The 22,899-nt window shown below is 50.2% G+C and overlaps 2 protein-coding genes and 1 non-coding gene across 4 annotated transcripts in view; 2 read left to right on the top strand and 1 right to left on the bottom strand.

Moving 5' to 3' along the window:
- The window catches only part of LOC127036604 (zinc finger protein 560-like), a 984,895-nt gene that overhangs the window by 257,650 nt on the left and 704,346 nt on the right, over nt 1-22,899 (bottom strand). The window lies entirely within an intron of this gene.
- On the top strand, nt 846-927 carry TRNAS-ACU (transfer RNA serine (anticodon ACU)). The gene has a single exon. It is a non-coding gene; the product is annotated as a tRNA-Ser (tRNA).
- The window catches only part of LOC127036606 (zinc finger protein 7-like), a 65,298-nt gene continuing 46,656 nt past the window's right edge, over nt 4,258-22,899 (top strand). The window contains exon 1 of the mRNA XM_050927663.1: nt 4,258-4,276. Within this exon, the coding sequence (XP_050783620.1) occupies nt 4,262-4,276 (15 nt within the window). The 5' untranslated portion in view covers nt 4,258-4,261. The remainder of the gene's footprint in view (nt 4,277-22,899) is intronic.

Below are 22,899 nucleotides of genomic sequence, written 5' to 3'. Positions count from 1 at the left end.
CAGGGGCCATAGGGTGGAAGGGGGTAGAGCCGCAGACAGAAGGTAGGGGCATGGTTCTGGTGCTGGGGCCCCCACACTTGTTCTCCCTTTCCTGGGGGTTTGGCATCACTAGCCCCGGCTTAGCGAGTAGGGTTCAGTGGTCCCCATAATGTGGGGTGCGACTCCTAGGGGGACACAGAGGAACATTCATGGGGGCACCTCAGGACCTGAGCCAGCCCACATAGAGGGCAGGGAGGGAGCACCACTCTGCCACAGCTCTTCCCCAACCCCACCCTCAGCCTGAGACTCTGGCTCCCAGCCCGGCGTCGACCCCTTTACCCCTGTCCGCACCCCTCACCCCAGCAAGCAACAGCCCCACTCCTCCCAGCCCCGGTTCTTGACCGTGGCTTCTGAGGGGCCACAGCCATGGCTAAGAGGGCACAATGTGAAATGTTTGGGGACCACTGGTTTAGGGTGACGTCCTCAATCACTTCTCTGCAGTCCAATAAAAGCTATTCCTCACTCACCTACCCCTCCATCAGGACGGACTAGGTATGTTCTGCTGCCCTTCACTCATACAGGAAGGAGAATAACATTTCATTTCACTCAATCCTAAAGTGATTGGTAACCCAAGACCATCCCAAACTGGTCATTTTGGGGAAGCGGCCCCATCATGCAGCATAGCTAGGCAGAGTAGGTGTGTCTATGCAAACACGGTCTGTTCCTGAAGACTTTCCCCAGCTCCTCACTAGGTGAGAGAGGGGAGCTCATTCAGACCCTGCTTTCGCTTAGTATTTAAAAACTCCTTAGTGTCCCTATCTCTGCCGGCCTTAGATTTCTCCTCCTGTCCGTTTTTTGACAGCTCAGATGAGGTGACCGAGTGGTTAAGGTGATGGACTACTACCCCATGATGCTCTGCCTGCATGGGTTCAAATCCCATTCTCATCAGAGGCATTTAGTCTTCACCCTCCTTTATAGACAACCATCTCCCCTTCGGTACAATAACAGATCAAACAATGTTGCTTGTGTTACCCAAAATTGGGTCAGTTAGTAAGCTTAGAGAGGACTAATAATGCCCCTCCCCCCCAGAGTCTGGCAGAAAGCAGCACATTTATTAGCTTGATAGCTAAGCTCAAAAGAAGGGATGGGGGAGGGTGTCACACTCATACTCACGCTCCCAGGACAGGCCTGGCAGTGGAGATGTCAGGATCCTTTAAGGTAAGTGTCCCACAGCGCAGCGATGGACGGTGTGATGAAGATCAGTCTCCCTGAGGTGCAATAGAATGTAACACAGCGAACCACTGGCCAGATGGGCCGGGTGAAGGGCATTCACTGGAGGTACAAAGGAGAGTGGGAAAGCCACTTCACAGGCATTCAAAGCGGGAAAGGACACAAGCTGGGGGAGTTTAACAGACCTTCTGAGCATACAGGTTATACAGAGCATACAGATCACTGCTGCTCCTACAACATGATAAGTTCTCAAGCAGCATGTTTCTTACTTTGCCCATATGTCAATGTTGATGATTATTGATGGAAATATTTTGCCATTGGGTTGTGTGTTTACACAGAAATTGACATTTACCAACAAATACACAATTCTTCCAAGCCTGCCTAGTCTGCAGTTGATGGGTTTAGAGGGACACATTCACTCTTCCAGGTCCCCATTCCAGGCCTGTGCTCTCCAGGTTGTCAACTTCCCGCACTGCTGGGATCCTTCCCTCATCTCCCCCCAAACCACTGCCCCACCCCCACTTCTGGGGTCCCCTCCCTACACTGTCTAACTCCACTGCTGGCAGGATCCCTTCCTGTTCCTTTCATTTCCTGCCTCCACTCTGGGCAAAAGCTCTGCACTCTTCCCACACCAGAAGTTGAACCCAGGCCACCTGGGTGAAAACCAGGAATCCTGACCACTAGCCCATAGGGGACTATTGTTGCATCTGACGAAGTGGGTATTCACCCATGACAGCTCATGCTCCAATACGTCTGTTAGTCTAGAAGGTGCCACCGGATTCTTGGCTGCTATTATTACTACAACTCAGGCCTTGGCTACACTGGAGAGTTACAGTGCAGGTGGTGGCTTTACTTCACTGTAACTTACTCCCCGTCCACACTGGCAAGGCACATACAGCGCTGTATCTCCCTGGCTACAGTGCTGCATGTGCTCCACCTCGACGAGAGGAATAAAGAGAACAGAGCTGGTGATGCAGCGCTGGGGTGCCAGTGTAAACAGTGCTTAATCTTACTACGCTGTCACTGACCTCCGGAACCTTCCCATAATGCTTTTAAGTAGAGATAACGCTCTTTGTTTTGGTGTGATGCCTCTGTTTGCTTTGATGTGAGCTCAAGGCTCCCGGAGCTGCTTATCTAAAAACCAAACACAGTTACTGTTTGCAGTGAATGAGCAGAGGCAGGGGGATCCCTTTGGAACACCCACAGCTGGTGTTTGCTTAAGGAGAGAAGCAGCCGGGTGGGCACGGGGGAGAGGGGGGTCTGTTTTGGATCAGTGGCTTATCTGGTCTGTGAGGAAAAGAACAAAGGCGGCTATTTGCATTTAGTGAATGAGAGAGGGGTGGGGGAGGAGGCTTGAACTTGCCAGGCAGGGAGCTGACACAGTGTCAGCTCCAAAAATCCACTCGCTCTGTCTCCCCCACGCTCCGTGTCACACTCCACCCCACCCTCCTCTTTTGAAAAGCACATTGCAGCCACTTGAATGCTGGGATAGCTGCCCAAAATGCACCACTCCCAACAGCGCTGCAAATGTGGCCATGACAGAGTGCTGGTAGCTGTCAGTGTGTCCACACTGCAGCGCTTTCCCTAAACAGCTGTAGGAAGACAGCTTTAACTCCCAGCCCTGGACAGCTGCAAGTGTAGCCAAACCCTCTCTAAGCCGACCCCTTATGAGAACAGCAGGGACTAGCATGACTAGATGTCCCGATTTTTGGGTCTTTTTCTTATATAGGTGCCTATTAACCCCACCCCCATCCCAATTTTTCACATTTGCTGTCGGATCACCCTAGCAGGGGTTGCACACAGGGCTGCATTAACCTTCAGGTGCTGAGGTTTCCCTCTCTCCAATCCCAGAGCCTGTGATCAGGAAACAGACATCAGGGCTCCCAGGTGCTGCACAGACCATGACAGAGATCAGGCCCCATATTATGCAAGGTGCTGTACAAACTCTGGGCAACACTGAGACACCCAGGAGGTTCCCCTCAATTTCCCTGAGCCTCTGCTGCCCAACTTCTTCTGAATCCCTCTGGCTCACCCCCCCCCCCCAAAAAAAACCCACCTTTCCAAACAGTCCTTCTTTCCTTGCCCCCTGATTCTGGTTTCACACCCTGGGACCATCTCCTCTCTTTGTCTCTCCCCCTCCAGGTGAAGCAGAGATGGAGGCAACTTCAGCCACTGGAGCCTCAGCGAGCACTGCAGCCGCCCCGGGGGAGGGGGGGTGTTTGCAGACACAGGAAGGGAGCAGGGGGTGCTGGGAAGAAGGCGGCAGGAGAAGAAAGCTCAGAGATCCAACATGAGGAAATTCCAGGGGGCGGGGCTCTGACACATCCCAGGTGCAGGCAGCTCCTGGGGGCGGGGCTCTGGCTCAGCTCGGGGACAGAGCAGCTCCTCCGGGCGGGGCTCCAGCACAGAGCAAGGGCGGGGCAGCTCCTGGGGGCGGGCTCTGGCACAGCCCATGGGCAGGGCAGCTCCTGGGGGTGGGGCTCTGGCTCAGCTCAGGGGTGGGGCAGCTCCTGGGGGCGGGGCTCTGGCACATTGTGACGCGGAGCCCGGGCTGAACAGCTGCCAGCCCCGCTGGGATCCAGGTGGGGACAGAGACTGGGGCCCGGGGGTTCCCCTTGGTGTGGCTGGCGGGGGCGGGAGGGGAGAAGCCGGAGCTGCAGGCGGGGGAAGGGCGGTGGGACATTGTGACCCGGAGCCCCCGGGGAATGAGAGGCGCTGGGGGGCAGGAAAGTGACTCTGCCCCAGGGAGCCTGGGAGAAGCCTTGAAGGCGCCTCGGCCCCAGTGGAGCTGCAGGAGGATCCCCCCGCCCTCCCCGCTGGGATGGGGAAGCCGGGGCCCGGCCGTCGAATAAGGTCACTCTGTGCTTCACAGTGTGCTAGAACCTAGAATGTGCATTAGCAGGGGAAAAGCTGGGGGGAATCGGCTTGTGGAATGGACAAAAGCCTAGTCTGAATTCTCACACCTTGCCCTTTTCACCCCGGCAGGCCAGAGAATAACATCCATGTTTCGCTGCAGATCATCTCATCCTCCCGGGGCAAGGAAATGGCTGCAATGGAGCTGGCTCAGGTAAGAGATTATCAGGGTGGCAGGCTCTGCTTGGAGGTTGAGGAGCAGTAAATGCATAAGAGGGTGGGAATTGCTAGAGGTGGTGGGAAGCAGGAAATATCTCGGGTGGAGAAAGGGAGGGGACAGCATGTGACAAACCTGCTGAGACTTGTGTAGTGTAGGGCGTGATGGGTTGTCACCCCCAGGAGGCAGTTTGTGGAGCTTCTGGGAACTGCTGTGTCCTCTAACCCTCACGCTGGGCTGGCCCTTCTCACACTGCTTTGCTGGAGATTTCGCCAGCCTCTCCAGGGCCTGTTATCACCCAACACAACAGCAGGTGGCGCCATGCAGCCAACTAAGCTACCTGAGTGCATTACCTAAGCCACTCAAGGACAGATAGAAGACAAGAGCCAATTTCCCACTCCCCAACCTTGCACACTTGCTGTAGTATAAATCCAGAATGATACCATCTTATAGTGCACAGGGATCTCTATAATGCAAGCTCATTAATGTAGTTCCCCTTCCCCTCGATATGGGACAGATGTGCACAACAAGTTGAGATTTTCCCCAGACACTTCACTCAAAATACGCTGGTTAAGATAAAGCATCAAACAAGTTTATTAACTGCAGAAAGATAGATTAAGTGATTATAAGTGATAACAAACAGATCAAAGCAGATTATTAAGCAAATAACCAAAACTCAGACTAAGCCTAACATACTAGATGGATAGAATTTGAATTAGCAATTTCTCACCCTGTCTGATGGTACAAGCAGTCCCCCAAGTTTCCATACACAAGCTAGAAATCTCTTGATCCTGGGAGCAGCACTTCCCCCACATCCGTTTTTGTTTCTCAGGTGTTTCCAGAAGTTCTCTTGTGTGGAGAATGAGGCCAAGAGATGATGTCACACCCCACCTTATGTAGCTTTTCCATATGGTAGGAACCTTTTGTTCCAAACTCAGTTCCTAGTCCAGTTTGTGGAAAAATACAGGTACTAAAATGGAGTTTAGTGTCATGTGGTCTGGTCACAGGCCCTGCTGAGTCATAGTAGCCATGACTCATAGGCTGGCTGAAACATTCACAGGAAGGCTAAGCTCTTCCACAGTCCATTGTCTTTGTTGAGCCATCAGCACTGTCTGGCTTCTTCATTGTTGTACCTGAAAGGCTCATTGTGGGTGTTACCCAGAGTAAGCACATTTGAAATACAGATACAGAGTCAATATCCATAACTTCAGATACGAACATGATATGTGCACACAAATAGGATAATCATATTCAGCAAATCAGAACTTTTCCAGTGACACCACACATGATGCATCTTCTACAAAATAGATCATAATTATGTCCTAATCATATTATAATCATACCACTATGATGAATATGGGGGTGTAGTGTCAGATAGGTCCTAATTTCAAGGCACAGGAGTTGGGAATGGAACTTCCCCTCTTTGTGGAAGAGGAAATAACCCTCCAGCCAGGGCTGGGACAACTTCCCAGACTCTCAGCGATGGAGCCTGAATCTACTGACATTTCATTAATTACCACCAACCCCAATCTTTGTGGCAACTGTAAACTTTATCAGTGATGATTTTGTACTCTCTTCTAAGTCATGGATAAGAATGTTAAATAGCACAGGGCCAAGAACCAATCCCTGCAGGAACCTGCTAGAAAGAAATCCACTCGATCATGGTTCCCCATTTACTATCAGAGTTTTAATCTATTTAATGTATGCCGTGTTTATTTTGTATCATTCTAGTTTTTTTTAGTAAAAATATTGTGCTAATCAAGTCATGTCCCTTACGGAAGTTTAGGTATATTACTTCAATACTATTAGCTGCAACCAAACTTTTGATCTCATCCAATAAGGATATCCCGTTAGTTTGATAGGCTCTATTTTCTCTAAACCTTTGTTAATGGGCACTACAATTCTGACCTTCTAACTTCTATTCTTTATGATTGACTTCCTCTTTCTTCCATATATTTTATTTGGAGAGTGCTTGGATTCCTACCAGGGAGCCACTATCAGGGTCCAGAGACAGCCCCATCTCCTATATTAAGCTCTGGCTAGTAGCTATGTGATAAATGTGAAGACTCTGCTTCTGTCTGTCAGATGGGAGACACAAAGGTTCTCTCTTTCTACCCTCTGATGCCTCCTGGCTGCTGTAAGCAAGGTGGGGTGGGACTCTGTTAACATGTGCCTCCCGGAGCTTCCATTTCCCTGGTGCTGCTGTTCCGTGAATAGTGGGGTTGTGAGTGGGTCAGCAGGTACTGAGTATTGGACTCCTGCTCTTTCAGGGGCCGGTGACCTTCGAGGAGGTGGCTGTGTATTTCTCCAGGGAAGAGGGGACTCTGCTGGACCCCACTCAGAGAGCCCTCTACAGAGATTTCATGCAGGGGATCTATGAGACTGTGACCTCGCTGGGTAAGGATTCCTGTCCCTTCTGTTCTTGGAAGGGGAAATGAAGAGTGAAGGTTCATGCCACCCCCACAATGCCATCTGTACCCTGTCCTGTTTCAGCATCACCCCAATAGGCCAGTAACATACATACTTCCAGAGACCCTCCTCTGCTGCAGAACACTTTGGGAACAGAGCACAGGAGCAGCATCACACAATGTCAAATATCTCCTCTTTACTCAAGTAAAACTGGGGTTAGGTCCAGCATAATGAACAGAAGCTTCCTACCCCCAGCCTTCTCTCAAACCCTGAGCCTTCTCTACCCAAACCAGAATGTGCTTGGGGTGTAACAAGCAGGCGGCTGGAGTCAGAGCTGCCAGTCCAGGGTTACTTATCATACAGACACTCAGTGCGTCCTTGAACGCTGGCTGGGAGTATCCAGACAGGGGAGCTCCAGCAGCAGAACACTGAATCTCACCCAGGATTACAGATGACACAACTCCTCGCCGATCTGGATTGCACCCCAGCATGTGAAAATGGCCTAGGTTGGTAGTGACATTTCTTGAGACATGGAGAGTCTTGCTCCCATATCACCAGGTGTAATAAAAATAACAGGAAAAGGCCAAATATGGAAAACTGATTCTTCAGCTTGCTTTTGACCTGCATCATATTTTGCAGTATATTCCAAATAAGGAAATTAACGTGCAACGTATGTGTCATTGTTTGTGGTTTTAAGCTGTAAAAGGCTTGTGTGATTTTTAGCTCAGGAACAGTATTCCAATAGCTGTCGCCCCCTGCGTGCTTGTAACCAAGAAAAGAGCCTCAGGCTGAGCTGATTCAAATGTTAATCCTGTGGTCGTTTTCCACAACAGCCTCAATAGGTCCCTGTGATGGAATGTAAGGCTACATCTAGACTACCCACCGTATCGGCGGGTTAAAATCGATTGTTCGGGGATCGATGTATGGCGTCTCATCTAGACGCCATATATCGATCCCCGAGCGCACTTATATCGATTCCGGAACAACACCAACCCCAACGGAGTTGCTGATTTGACAGGGGGAGCCGCGGACATCGATCCCGTGCGGTGAGGATGGGTGAGTAATCCGATCTTAGATATTCGACTTCAGTTACGTTATTCACGTAGCTGAATTTGCGTATCTAAGATCGATTTCCCCCCGTAGTGTAGACCAGCCCTTAATGTCTTCACACCTTCCCCCTGCAGGAGAATGGCTGTTTGACCAGCTGTTTGCCTTGCTGTCTCTGAGGAACTGGTCTGTGGGTGTTCCCCAGAACTGTAACTTTTTCAGTAATATCATACTGTAAAATCTCACAATTTTACATACAGTGTTACTACTCATTTTAACAGGAGGATAATATTCAGTAGGTTATGCGTTTTCTAATGATACCTCACAAGCCATATTGGGTACAAAATTGATCATAATTTTCTAGAAGAGTGAACACAGGGGTACAGATTGACACAGTGTCTGTGTGTGTGTTCCCAGCAGATATGTGGGTATTTCAATCCCTCATAAGCACAATGTTTGGCATCTTCAAGGACCTGGGGAACTGGTCCTGGGAATTCACTAGTTTAGCAAGTGTGAGACTGCATGAAATTGTGAGACACTTTGGTATTAATAATAAAATAATATAATCTGATAAAATTGCAATGAATCATGCTAGGTATGCCATGTAAAGTGTCAGTGAAAATGTTATGATTTGCCAAGTATGATAATTTTGTTTCTATGTTTCTATCACCTTTGTATTGTGAGTTACAGATATGTAAGGTATATCTGTATTTCCAGACTTGTGCAGTTTTTCTGGGTGACACCCCCAGACATATTGGCATCAACATTGCCTAGCATGTTTGATGGCCCATTGAGGGTCATCAGCTGTACAATGAACCTATGGACCAAGGGGATACACCTATTGAGTCAGCAATACGTACCGGGGTCTGCCTGTGTAATGAAACCTCCAAAGCTTTTCCATGCCATGTGCTGTGAAGCTTGTGTTTGGGACACAGGAAGTACAAGCCACATGGCAAAAGGAATATAAAGCGCAGCTGCATCATCTCCATCTTGTCTTCAATCCCCCTTCCTACCTCTGGAGCAACTTCTCTACAAACTGAACCCTGGAACAAAGGACTGAATGACCCATCCAAGCTGTGGATGCGTTCCAGACAGACTTTCAAGCCAGCAACTCACCAATACTGCTAAGAACCTGATATATCCATTTTGGAATGTATCTGACTGCTTTTCCATTTAAATTCTTTCTGTCTTTCTTTCTTTTAAACCTTTAGTTTAGATGCTAAAGAATTGTCTGGAAGGATGGAATTTAACTTCATTCTTTCATTTGTTCTTTCTTCTAAACATTTAGTTTAATTGCTAAAGGATTGGCTGGCAGCATGGTATTTTGGATGAGATCCAAACCTGGGTAATGTGGCTAACCTTCTACCCACCCACTTCCTGGATCCAATTAGGATCACTCTCCTGCTGCCCTCTGGCCATGCTGTATCACAGTGAGCAGAGTTTTTAAATAACCTCTCACTGTACGGGACCTAGTTGCTGATTAGGAGTCAGAGAACTGTCATGCAATAAAGGGGGCCGTGTGATTTCTTTTTTCAGAGTCTCGTTAACCAGTGTGTGGGATCAGAAGCACAGTTTGTGACTGGTCAGTGAGTTTAACTTCAGTGTTAACCACCAGTATGGGGAGCATCTGCTCTCCCTTTTTCAGCCTGCTCTGACCTTGGCATTTTCAGTGAGGACTGCCCCAGGCACACTAGGTCACACTAAGCACTGAAGATAAATTAACAGAATGTTTTTGATGATCAAGTTGTATGAAATCAACTGAACTCCTTTGTTTTCTTTCATCTGAGCGGAGTTTCTGGTTTTCCAACGTGATATGATCTCCCAGCTGGAACAAGGGGAAGAGCCATGGGTCCCAGAGCTCCAGGGTTCAGAGGAAAGAGAGATCCTGAGATCTCCCCGCACAGATGAGGAAACATTAAACCAACTCAGAATCTGTAAGTGCCTGAAGGAAACATCTAGGATGCCCTACAAAGCTCTTGGGAAGTCTCTCAGTTCATTATTGTCCATAGCAGGGGTCGCATCCGCAGGGTAAATATAGCTCAAGGCTTCCTATAGATGCTAGCAGACACCGGGCAGTAGCTTTCTCCCTTCCCCCTGTGAAGTTGGATGGGATGTGAAGGCTGAATTGATCCCCTTCTCTCTCCTGTTGTGGGGAGCTGAGTTCCTGATTTTTATTTGTCCTCTCTCCAGCACTTGTTTTGGTTTGGCCTTCCCCTTTCCATCCCTGTTTGAGGTTTCTGTCTCTATCACAGCAGGTGATGCAATGACGTGTGAGGTTCAGCACAGACCAGAAAAAGAGCAGGGAAACCAGCCAGGGGAGAAAATGGATAAATTTATTTCCTGTCAGGGAACTCAGAAGGGCCTTAAGGAAACCAGAATACAGCAGGAAATCTGCAGGGAAAAGCAAAAAAAAATACATGTGCTGAGTGTGGGAAAAAACTTCACTTACAGATCAGGCCTTTCTCAACATCAGAGAATCCACACAGGGGAGAGGCCCTGTGAATGCAATGAGTGCGGGAAAACTTTCAGTCGCAGCTCGCACCTTGTTGGGCATCAGAGAATCCACACAGGGAAGAGTTCCTATCATAAATTCTTAGATTAGAAGGTTTGGAAAGGACCTCAAGAGATCATCTAGTCCAACCCCCTGCTCAAAGCAGGACCAATTCCCAAATGGTTCCCTCAAGGATTGAACTTACAACTCTGGGTTTAGTAGACCAATACTCAAACCACTGAGCTATCCTCTCCCTCCTGAATGCAGTGAGTGCGGGAAAACTTTCAGTCGCAGCTCACACCTTATTCGGCATCAGAGAATCCACACACAGGAGGGGTCCTATGAATGCAGTGAGTGCGGGAAAACCTTCAATCGCAGCTCTCACCTTATTCAGCATCAGAGAATCCACATGAGCAAGAAGCCCCGCGAATGCCGTCAGCAGGCCTGCACAACTCGTAAAGTGGTGATGTAGAGAAATCTCTGTATTAACTATCTCTATAAATCTTTATAACGTTGCATTGTGTTATTTTGTATTAAGTATCTTTATCTTTATGACATTGCATCCGGCATGATGTTATTTTGTAATTCATATGACTTGGCATTGTGCCTCTCTATTTTCATACAACTTTGTATTAGATCCCTATATAGAGAATTGGTAGAAAACTTTGTATCAAATGTTATAGCCCCTAAGGATAGTATAGTTAAAGTAAAAGAAAACATGTGCCTTTTTGCTAGAAGTAGAATAAGATCTTCCCCCGCACTCTGTAATCAATTGCTCTATTGACTGAATGAGGTGTGAATGAGTGAGGCTTGGAAGACACCCACCTCCAGACAGCTACAACAGTTGAAGAGGGAATGGGAGCCAGAGCAAAGGACAATACAACTTGTCAAGTGGGCCCAATAAAGAAGAGCAGACATATTGATGGCCTCAGGGATTAGAAGCAAGCACCTTCTTTAGAAAACACCCTCTTTGAGCAGCATTGGGACAACACCCAGAGAAAAGCAGCACAAAGACCAACGAACGTAGACCCAGATTTTGAATCTGGTCTAGATTTGCATAAGAGGGAAGCTGCTATAAATGCGAGGTGTCTTGCAGGAGGACCCCGGATCTCGTCTTGTCACCATCGGACCATCGATTTGGATCTGTAGAAGCCCGGCTCCACCCCTCCCCCATCTAACTCACCTGGCCAGTGCAGTTAAGGGGAGCAACTAGTTGGTAACAACAGCAAGACGGAGTGTGTTTATGTCTGTGTGTGTGCGTGAATGCATGACTGTGATATATATCTCATGTGCATATCATAGAGTATTAATTGATACCTGTATTACTAATAAATGTGGCATTTTGCCTTAATCCCCCTGAAAAGTTCCTGTACAGTACTTTGAGTAAAACAGCGAGGGCCACAATACTCCAAAGAAAACAGCTGAGGACCGAAACCCCCCGGCCCTGCGGAAACACCCCCCACTCAGGACCTCCCAGCCTGGCGGAAACACCCCGCCCAGCCCTGCAGAAACAAACCCTCCTTCCCCAGCGCCGCCCCACCAAAACAGCTGTGGGTCAAAAAGGAAGGTTGGTGGTGGGGAGGTGTTACTTGATGTTAAATCAACCAGGGACTCCCAGCCAAAGAGGTGGCTGGGAGCCCTCAGGGTCAAATTAAAGGGCCTGGGGCTCTGACGACTGGGGGAACCCGGAGCTTTTCAGGGCTGGGGCAGGGATTTAAAGGTCCCAGAGCTCCTGCTGCTGAGGGGAGCCTGAGCCCTTGAAATCCCAGCCTCACTCCATCCCCTGGAGCTGCCGCCAGGATTCAAAGGGCTCTGTGCTGCCTGCAGCCACAGGGATCCCTGAGCCCTTTAAATCTCAGCTGCTGCCGGGATTCAAAGGGCTCTGAGCTGCCCATGGCGGTGGGGAGCCCTGAGACCTTTAAACCTCAGCTGCGGCCGGGAATCTCTGCGAGCAGCCCAGAGCCCTTTGAATCCCGGCCGTGGCTGGCAGGCCGGCCTTAGGAAGTGCGGGGCCCAATTTGAACATTTTTGGCGGGGCCCCGCAGGGATGATTGGGGAGAAAAAAGCCTTTCAGTTTTTAACAACTGGTTCCCTATAAAAAGTTCTGCCACAGTATGTATTTTTTGTACCAGTAGGGTTACCATACGTCCGTATTTTCCTCCCGGATGGCGATTTAAGAACCAAAAAGCCTGACATGTCCGGGAAAGTACAGATGTATGTTAACCCTACCTAAAAGTTCCTTTTTATAAAGATGGGTCTGAACTAGAAATGAGCTCTGCCACTCCCTTAGGGTGTGCTAGGCTGCACATGTGTGGGTCCCAGCTGCTCCCTGCCCATCTCATTGAAGCAGGTGTGCAGGGTTACTTCCCTCGGAACTGCAGGGCACCAGTGAACATGGGGCTGGCTGGAGGTGGGGGAGGGGGAGGATGCGAGAGGTAGGGTCTGGCTGCAGGCTGGGCAAGGGGTGTGGGGCAGGCTGGAGACAAGAGGTGTGGGGTGGGCTGGCTGGCTTCAGGCAGGGCCACAGGGAGGGTGCGGCATGGGTTGGCAGGGCTGGAGACAAAGGAGTGCGGGACTGGCTGGCTTCAGGCAGCGGGGTGCAGCAGGGGTTGGCTGGAGACGGGTTGGTGCAGGGCTGAAGGCAAGGCAGGGGGTACGGGGTTGGCTGGAGACAGGGCAGGGGGTGCAGGGCTGGTGCGGGCAGGGCAGGCAGTATGGCAGGGGTTGGCTGGAGACAGGGAAGGGGGTGCAGGGCTGGCTGGAGACAGGGGTTGGTGCAGGGCTGAAGGCAAGGCAGGGGGTGTGGGGCTGGCTGGAGATGGGCAGGCTGCAGGCAGGAACTGGTGCAAGCAGGGCAGGAGGTGCAGGGCTGGTGCGGGCAGGGGGTGCAGCAGGGGCTGGCTGGGGACGGGCTGGCTGCAGGCAGGGCAGGGGGTGCAGGTATAGGGGTACAGCCCATCCTCTGTGGTGAGTGCCTCCTTCTCCTCCTCCTCCTCCCCCCTCTCACACTAGGGTAGCAGCAGCAGCCTGGGGCTTGGGGGCTATTTCAAGGGCCCGGGGCGCCCCTGCTTCCACTGCCCCAGCTCTGTAAATAGCCGCGGGAACCCTGGGGAAGTGGCGGGGCTCCAGTGGCTATTTAAAGGGCCGGGGAGGTAGAAGCAATGGGAGTCCTAGACTTTTTAAATAGCTCCCAGAGCCCCGCAGCCATACCCCAGGGCTCCAGCAGCAGGGCTCTAGTGGCAATTTAAAGGGCCTGGGCTTCCAGCCCCTGCTGGGAGCCCAGGCCTTTTAAATTGCCCCCTGGGGAAATTGGGCCACCCTGGTACAGCGCACTGGCTTTTGCTGGTACTGGGGCTTGGGTACGGGGTCCTCTTAGGAGTGAGGCCGATTCAAGGGAATTGGTTAAATTGGCCTAAAGCCGGCCCTGGTGGCTGGGATTTAAAGAGCTCTGAGCTCCCCCCCCCGCCTGCCCAGAGCCCTATAAATCCTGGCCGCGGCTGAGATTTAAAGAGCTCTGGGCTCCCTGCGGCTGCGGGCAGCTCAGAACCTTTTGAATCCCGGCCGCGGCTGAACTTTAAAGGGGTTTGGATTCCCCGAGGCTACTGGCAGCCCAGAGCCCTTTGATTCCCTGCTGCGGGACGCACAGTGAGACTTCACGGGCCGCACGTTGCCCGTGGGCCATATGTTGTGCAGGCCTGGCATGGAGGGGCAAAATAGGTAAGAAATTTCCGTGGCCTGTCACTAGCAAATAGTAGCAACCATGGATCCTGCCAGAGGTGGCTACATCTTAGCACTGTGGGAAGCAACCCTTCACAGAGACCATTTGTCTTGTGGTTTGGGATACTTCTCAAGACATGCTGCACTCAGAGTGACCCCCTCATCCTGTGCCAGCTGGAGAAAAGAAAAGGGGCCAGCCAACTCTCCCACTACCAGCTGCGAACCACTGATCCCCAAACAGGGGGAGGCCTCTGGCTTTGATGTATATTAAATATCAGGCTGGTCTCTTTCTTTGGCAAATATCTAACAGAGCTAAAAGAGGGAACAAATGATCCTCAAAGGAGAGGGGAAAGACAATCACTGGGAAATTTAATCCCCTGCAACATCCAGAATGGAGAGCGACTCAGGGCAACAGGTTCCCCCGAAGGAAGAAGTTTTTGGGATTTAGAAACATAAGGAACAGCACAAAACTTGAGAGGATTGTTAATTGACATTTGATAATGACACAGAGGGAAAACCTGAGCTTTCAGATCAGTGTTCAGAAATGAAAGACAAAGGGTGGAAATCAGAGATTTTGGATCCATTTTGCAAATTATAGAGAGGAAAGTGGAAAATCAGAGGGATTTTATATCAGTTGTTGATAGGAGGTAAAATCTGAGTGTTTCACATGAATACTTGATAAATGAATAAAGAGGAAATGGGCAACATTTGCAAACATTTTGTGTTCAATAATCTGAGAAAAGGTGTAAATCTGAGATTTTCTTATTATTTTATAATTAGAGACAGGAAAATCTCAGGGCATATTCAATTAGAAATAGACAACTAGAGAGAAGTGGGGCAAATGTTTAGGTTATTTTATTTGAATCTTTGAGATTTGCAAAGAAATTGTGTCACAAACTGCATATTTGATAACATGAGAGGAAAACACCAAGATCTGAGGGGAGAGAGTCACTTTCCTGTCAGGGCCCAGTGCTCCCTCCCCCTCCCCCTCCGGGGTCTCTCACTCACTGGGGGCTCCAGGCGGGGCTGGTGCGGTCAGAGCCTGGGGCTGCCTAGGGGGCAGGTCCCAGCTGGAGAAAGCCCCTCCCCCCCGGCCAGGATAGGAATGTGCTACTGGTAGCAGCCTGGGGCTGGACCCTCTCTATGGGGGACACTTGCTCCCCCCTCCCCTTCCTGGCCCTTCCCACGCCCTGTTGCCAGCAGAGAGTGGCCCCCCCCAGCCCAGCCCAGAGGTGTCCCTGTCTCAGGCCCCCCCCCAGCCTCTGCCCAGTTCAGAAATCACTCGGGGGAACCATTTCCCACCTACACAAGGACAAATCACTGCAGGTGAAAATGGGGGGAAACACCCCAAACCTGAGATCTGAACTGGCCATTGGCAAAGGGGAGAGAAAATGGGGCACAATGGGGGGAGGGGAACAGGGAACTTCTCAGGGGTTTGAGGGAAGGGGGTGTGAGCCTGGATGTTGCTTGTTGCTCTCTAGGGAGAAAGGGGGCAGGACAGGAGAGGAGGGGGGTCTCCACGGAGGGGGCAGTGGTAATTCCGAGGGGATCTCAGCCCTCCCTTTTTCTCCCCGCTCCTCAGGGGTCACCTGCTCTTCTCCCCTCGCCCCCCGGCCATGTCCCGGCTGCACAGACATTTTCCATCCATCCCTTTCCCAGGTCTCCCCCCTCCGCAGCCCCCGCCCGACCCCATGCAGGGGCTGCTAGGTGTAATGCATGTTCAGTAGGGATTTCTCCCCTACTAATGCTGGGGTGTCCTTCTCCTATAGGTTAGTCTACTAATGATCTCATCTTGGTGCCATGTGTGTCAGTTCATTGCCATGGCACTCGTGTGCTTAGACATCTGAGGATGCTCTATAGAAAAGCTCCTTGAGTGAGGTGATCCACAGGGAGTAGCTCAAAGCTCCAAAGTGCCTGGCCGGGGCAGGACATTGGCACAGCAAGGGCGGGGTGTGGCAGTGACATCACAAAGGCCTTTTGCAGGACCTCACACTATTGGTCAAAGACTATTGGTGAGCAGGTGGTGACCTCACAGAGAGATCCTGACATCAGTCAGGGGCCAGGGGCTAGGGAAACCTCAGAGACCCCTCTGGCTTTGCTTCAGCAAGTCTCCTTCTCCAGGTCTCTGTCTGAGGACTGACAGAGTATTCGGGTTCACGGACGTGAGCGCCAGGAGAAACCTCTCTCCAGTTTTCTCCTTCCCTTGTAGTGATTTTACTAGAAAACAGCCATCCCTCTTTAGAAGGTAAGAGCCTCCTGGAGGTGTGAAACCTGTTCAGTCTGATCCATCTGGTGAGAGTTGAATTCTAGGCATGGAAAACATGAGCTTAAGGAGGCAGAATTTTATTCCGCACCTGGGATTTTGTCCCTTAGAATCATGGGGACATTAGGGTTTGTCCTTTGTGTTTCACCTTTTCCTCCATCCACCTGTCCCTCCCTCCTTTCTCTTCATCTCTTCTTTTGTCCTTTCTCCTGTTCCCCTCCCAACACCAGGACGAGTGTGTGCGTGTGTGTTGCAGGGGAGTGCTCTGCAGCTCTCACTGTGGGAGTTCCACTCAAAAATGTGAGGCTGAAATAGTGCTCAGGCAGTCAGGGCTGGATTAACCTTTGTTGGCCCTGGCACCAAACATATTTGTGGGCCCCAGTGTAGTCACTGTGGGCTCCGAGTGTGGGCCTGGTGGGGCAGTGCCATTGGTGCCTTCGTATACCCGGTACTGAACCTCAGAGACATTTTTCATTTTGATCACACACCTCTCCATGACTATATGCATTGCCATACACAGCTCCCTCAGCCCGCGGGTTTTCTTATTGAACTGTACACCCATGTGGGTTTACCAGTGTCCACAGTGAGCAGAACTTTCATAGTGACCAAGGAAACTCCCCACAGATTTATCTCTTTCCTCATTCAGACCTTCTCTAGCCATGTCTCCAGTACCCCCCCATGTCACCAGTCACTGCATGTGGTCCTAGTCTCAGCTCAAAGTCCTAAAGCCAGCAGACACCTGATCAGTTCTGACAGATCCCTCCCTCAGCCCCCATCCTGCCATGTGAGCAAGCCACCTGCAAACACCATTTCCCCAAAGTGAGGACTTAGCCCTTGGGAATCTGAAGACACCAGCGTCTCTCCCTCTGCTCCCATCTACGTGCTAGTCTGCTACCTGGTCACCACCACCTCTCCCCATACTTGTTTCCTTTCTACTTTGGACATGCTCCCAACCAGCTGGAAGCTCCCTCTGCAAGCCTGACCTGCTCCCGCCTTCCCTGCTCCCCCGACATTCCTTTCCTACTGGTGACCTCTGTTCCTTGAGGTTAACTCCAGTGTCTTTAGGTGCTCTAGCTTAATGGCCCCAGGAGTCATAGAGCCACTTGTAGTTTCTCTAGCTACAGCCATGGGGCAACTGCCAGAGGCCAGCCTTAGACAGCTGCAGCTACTAGCAGCAGGAGCGGAGGCAATGCCAAGGCTGAGCATGCTTGAACCTTGCAAGGGCAGCACTAGGGACTCTAAATCCTCAGCACTGGCCCTAGGCAGCTGCAGACTCTGGAGTTAGGCACTTTCCTCCTCTAGGTTCCTGCATGGTTACAGAACTGCAGTAAAGTGGAACAATTATCAGCTTCTGTGATTGGAAGATGTCTGGATCCATCTAATAAGACCGTCCTACATAAATGAGGAAAGTTGAGGTGCCTTTATTATTCTTTTGTTCCATTCTTTGTTTCTATGGGGAATTTGCCAGTGCAATATCACTGTCTTCCTTTTAAACAAACAAAACTAAAAAAAAAGGGTAATGGCTGTTGAAAATAGCAATTCCAGCCCTCGTTAGCACTGTGAAGACCCAACGTTTGTTGCTCAATTTTCTCCTACTTTTTCTACAGTAAATGACAGTGGATCAGCATATTTGATTTGGGAGAAATGAAGTAACAGCTGCCCAAAATTGAGCTTGAGCACTCCTGATTTTGAGGTGTTCAGATCTGGAAGGCAGGGGCTAGATTCCCTTTATGAATATTAGATACATCTGGAAAGGAAAAGTCAATTTCTATTTTCATGGCTCAGAAGTGGAAATCCTCCTGTCCTGTATCTGAAGCTGTCCAGGTCCAGTAGAGCCTCCCCTTCCTTACTTACCATTTTACCTTCTGGTGGGATCCACATACCTCCCTTGCCCAGCTTCAGATAGAGAGGGGCCCTGTCCAGTTAGTCCACCCAGTTCCATCTTTGGGGGCTGCCAGGCGAGGTCACACCAGCATCCCTAAGCCTGTCTGGGGAAGTCTTCTGAGGGTGCTACCTGGGCCAAAGCCTTCTACTCCTTGGTCACACCTCTTCCCTATTCACAGGTGGCACCCCCTTCTAGCAGCCAGCCAGCCAGCCCCCCAGCCACAGCAAGCTGCAGCGCATGGAGTCTCACAGCTTCCCCCCTCCCTTTCCTGTTGACAGCAGCTAAGGGAATGCTGGGAAATGTTCCTTCTCTGCTCCAAGGCAGGGAGCTGGTCAAGGAACTACAGCTCCCAAGGCCCTATGGGGTCTTAGCTCCCCTACTGAATCCAGGCTGCTCTGAGGCTCCCTTTCTGCAGAGGGGAGGAAGTTACTGTTACAGGTCCCTTCAGAGCTTGGGCCTAGCACTATGGCACCATGTCAAATGCAGTACTGCTCCCAACTCTATCCAGCTCTGCTGCTGGCAGGATCCCTTCCCATTCTTTTTGTTTCCTGTCTCCCCTCCAAGGAGAAGCTCTGCATTGTTCCTGTGTGGGGAATTGAATCCAGGCTGTCTGGGTGAAAGCCAAGAATCCTAACCACTAGACCACATGGGAATTCCAAAATACGTTTACATGTTCATATTCAATAACACAATTAAACGTAGCCATTCAAAGTAGCCATTTAAAAGAAGCCATTCAAAAAACTTCAAAAACAGACTTCAAAGAGAAATTGCAGAGTTACAACTGATCTGCAAACTTAACACCATTAATTTGAGCTTGAAGAGGGACTGGGGGTGACTGGCTCACTACAAAAGCAATTTTCCCTCTCTTGGTATTGACACCTCCCTGTCAATTACTTGGAGAGAGCCACATCCACCCTGACTGAATTAGCCTTCAACACTGGTTCTCCCCTTGTATGGTAACTCCCTTTACATCATGTTCCAATATATATTTATGCCTCTATCTGCAATTTTCACTCCATGCATCTGAAGAAGAGGGCTTTTTACCCACGAATGCTTGTGTCCAAATAAATCTGTTAGTTCTTAAGGTGTCACCGGACTCCTCGTTGTTTTTGTGAAATAAAAGCAAAATGCACTCTAAGCTGATCTTAACCCTTTCAATGCCCTTACAAACTTAGATGCTTCTCACCACAGGCCGGCTGGTGGCTTTTCAGCCAGGCTCTCCCCTTTCGTCAGCGCTTCAGTTGCTTGGTGTGGGGGTGTCTGTAGATGTAGGTGGACGAGAGAGACAAAGCATGGCAAATGTCTCTGCTTTTATCATGTCCTTTCTTCCCTCTTGGCTTTGCTCCCCCTTCAGAGTCAGGTGAGCATCACTGCGTCTCTCCAAGCAAGTCTGAGCAATTCCCCTGGGGTGTCCTCTTGCAGGTAAGTGATTGCACTGTAGCTCCCTTGCTGAATAATGGCTGTTCATGGGTTGTTTGACACCCTGTCCGGGTGTTGGTTACTTTCCTTGCTGTTGTCACTGGGGAGCTAATATTTGACTGACTCCCCCACCTTACAGCATAGTGATAACCACACTGCATAATTCTCATAACTTCATATGCATGAATGGTAAACATCTATGGGTAGAGAAATGACTTTCAGCAGATCATATCCTTTCCCCTGATACCTTACAAGGCATGCTCTGTATATAAGATCACGATTATATGAAAATGAGGAATATGGGGGTTACAGCACACTCCCCCAAAGGTACAGAATGTCACACTGAGATTCTATTTTCATTTGTTATGTAACAGCATTAAAGAGATCCAGTGACTGACCAATGGCATTTTCAAGTGCTAAAATGGCAAGCGCTGTTGGTCTCTCATTGGCCATCAGCGACTGAAGATACGGTTTAATGAGCCAGAGCTTCAAGGCGAGGGTGGCTCTGTCCACTGCCTTCCGTTGCGCTGCTGGGCACCAAGTCCCTGGCGGTCAATATGTGAAGCTGGGAGAAGAGAGTGGGGTGGCAAGCGGTGGTAGAACTTTTGCCACCAGGGTCTAGCTGTCTAACTTCCTCTTCGTACTGCTGGGCCCCCGTTGCCTTCAGGTAACACAGGAACTAAGGCAGGAATAGGGTGAGGAAGCAAGTAAAGCCGAGCAAGGAAGGCAAAAGTTAATCTTATCTTCATGGGCAGCTCGCAATGACGTCCTTTTTCTGTGCCACAGCTGACAACAACATCCCAGACAGAAAAGTAACAGGCCAAAAAGAAACCTAGCAGCTGCTGAAACAGTTCAGTTGGGAGCGTGCTAGACTAACAGGCTCCTCTATCCTCCTTTATGCATGGGCGGAATGTTTTCTGAGAGTGCAGCAGTTCCTTTAACTGCCACGAGTCCCTCATTTCAGGCTATGCAGCAGGAAAAGACAGCATGGGCTTCTGCACCGAGTTGGCCCACCTGACCTTTCATTCTTCTCTTGCTCTTTGTCAGCAAGGAGAAGAAAAAGAAGCTCTCCCTCAAGCTGGAGTCACACGGGCGAGGTAAGGACGACTTCCTGAGTGCTGGCTCCAGTCCTCTGCCCTGCCAGCTGACCTATCGAGGGGCTACCACCACATTCTCTAGATTTGTCCATCAGTCTGTGCCAGAGTGAGCAACAACCCAGTAGGTGGAGTTTCTGTAGTGTAGTGCTTCTCACATTTGCCTAACACGCAAAAGGTCCCTGGTTCAAAACCAGGCAGAAACATGCTGGCTTCCTTTTCCCAGATCCCCTTGTTATTCAGAAAGGGCACTCCTCCTATTGGCCTTTCCCTGGGATAACTCCAACCCCTGCATGACAGAGGATGCTGACAGCAGTGGAGAAAGCACCTTGGAGTCAGGCTGGAGAACCTAGAGTAGTTAGGCCAGTCACCATTTGGAGGCTTGTGGCTTGGCCACCTCTGATCTTGGAGGTTGGCCTATAGAGGCTCTCACTTCCTGCTGGGCTCCTTTGAGTGACTGGCCAAGGGAGGAAGTGAGGCAGGAATGGGGCAATAGAGGAAAGTTGAGCTGAGGAAGACAGGGAAGAAGCTGTGCGGCTAAGTGGGGTTAGTAGAGCACCACCCTTCATTCTGCAAAGCCTGGGGAGGTGTGGTTGGCTGCTGGGAGGTAGAATCCTGTGCCTGCCTCTTGGATTCCCAGGAGTGGCTACTTGCAGCCCAGGAGAAGAAGGGAGGTTCTGGGTGAAAGGAAAACAAGCAAAGCTGAGTCCAAGTGGAGAATGGCGGCTCCTTTATGGCCAACCTGGGGGCATGACTGATGGTTTTAGAGGTGGAGGCTGGGCTGGCTGTGAGCAACTGGGATCCAGGAAACCCCCACCTGCCCTTCTGAGGGCTGAACCCATGGAGGTGCGGTTGGCTACTGAGAGACAGACCCCTGTGGCTGCCTGTTGGCATCCCAGGGATGGCTACTTGCAGCCCAGGAGAAGCGGGGTTCTGGGGGGAAGGAAAAGCAGCAATGGTGAGGCTGAGTGGGCTCCTTTCTGGCCGAGATGGTGGACTGTGGTGAGTCTGGGAGTTGCCTGTAAGCCATAAGTGGACGTAGTGCAGTGAAAACTGCTGCTCCATTCTGGCCGACCTGGGGGCGCCATGGATGACTTGGGAGTGGGGGCAGGGCGCTGGCTGTGAGCAAATGGGATCCAGGAAGCCCCAGCCTGCCCCTCCAGGGGCCGAGTCTTCTTCTCTCCTGCCATGGGGAGCCCGACCTTAAGCCTGCCCAGCATGTGCAGCAGCTCGAGCATTAAGCCTTCCTGTGTGCATAACTGAACTACGCCCTAGTGTAATAAGGTGTAAAGTTTAGATTGTGAATTTATCTTTAATTTCCATGGTAATTTACTTTGATCTTTTATTCCTACCACTTATAATCCTTAAAACTCCATCTTTCTGTAGTTAATAAATCTGTTTTATGCTCTACTTAAACTGGTGTATTTTGCTTGAAGTTCTTGGGAAATCTCAGCTCCATTACAAGGCTGGTTCATGTACTATTCACAGTGAGGGAGGGGTGGACCCTGTGTAATAAACTCACACTGATCAGGCTTCTGATTAAGGCAAGATGGTATGATCCAGGGGTGCAAGGCTGCAGAGCTGTAGGGGGGGCGACTTTCTATCATTAGTGTTATGAGTGGCTGCAGAAGCATTCATGTAATTCAGTTGGCTGTGTCCCTACCTACGGATGTCTGTGTAAGTGCAATATCTGCCAGAGATTCACAGCTTGTCTCAGCATCACATGTGTGAGAGGGAGCCCAGGTGGTGGGACAAAGGGCTCAGGGGTCCCACTGTTCAGTTGCATCCCATAGATCCCATCACAGACTTTCAACAACCACAGCGGGCGCTCACTGAGACAGAGAGAGAGATGCCAAAATAGTGATATCCAGTGCCAGCAGACATCAAACTATCAGAAATTCTGTGAACAGAGAAGACCCTGCTAGTGGAAAATGGCTTGTGAGGTATCATTAGAAAACGCATAACCTACTGAATATTATCCTCCTGTTAAAATGTGTAGTAACACTGTATGTAAAATTGTGAGATTTTACAGTATGATATTACTGAAAAAGTTACAGTTCTGGGGAACACCTACAGACCAGTTCCTCAGAGACAGCAAGGCAAACAGCTGGTCAAACAGCCATTCTCCTGCAGGGGGAAGGTGTGAAGACATTAAGGGCTGGTCTACACTACGGGGGGAAATCGATCTTAGATACGCAAATTCAGCTACGTGAATAACGTAACTGAAGTCGAATATTTAAGATCGGATTACTCACCCATCCTCACCGCGCGGGATCGATGTCCGCGGCTCCCCCT

Source organism: Gopherus flavomarginatus, chromosome 18, assembly GCF_025201925.1.
Source record: "Gopherus flavomarginatus isolate rGopFla2 chromosome 18, rGopFla2.mat.asm, whole genome shotgun sequence".
In the NCBI taxonomy this organism is placed as follows: domain Eukaryota; kingdom Metazoa; phylum Chordata; order Testudines; family Testudinidae; genus Gopherus; species Gopherus flavomarginatus.
This window is presented reverse-complemented; position numbering and strand designations above follow the sequence as displayed.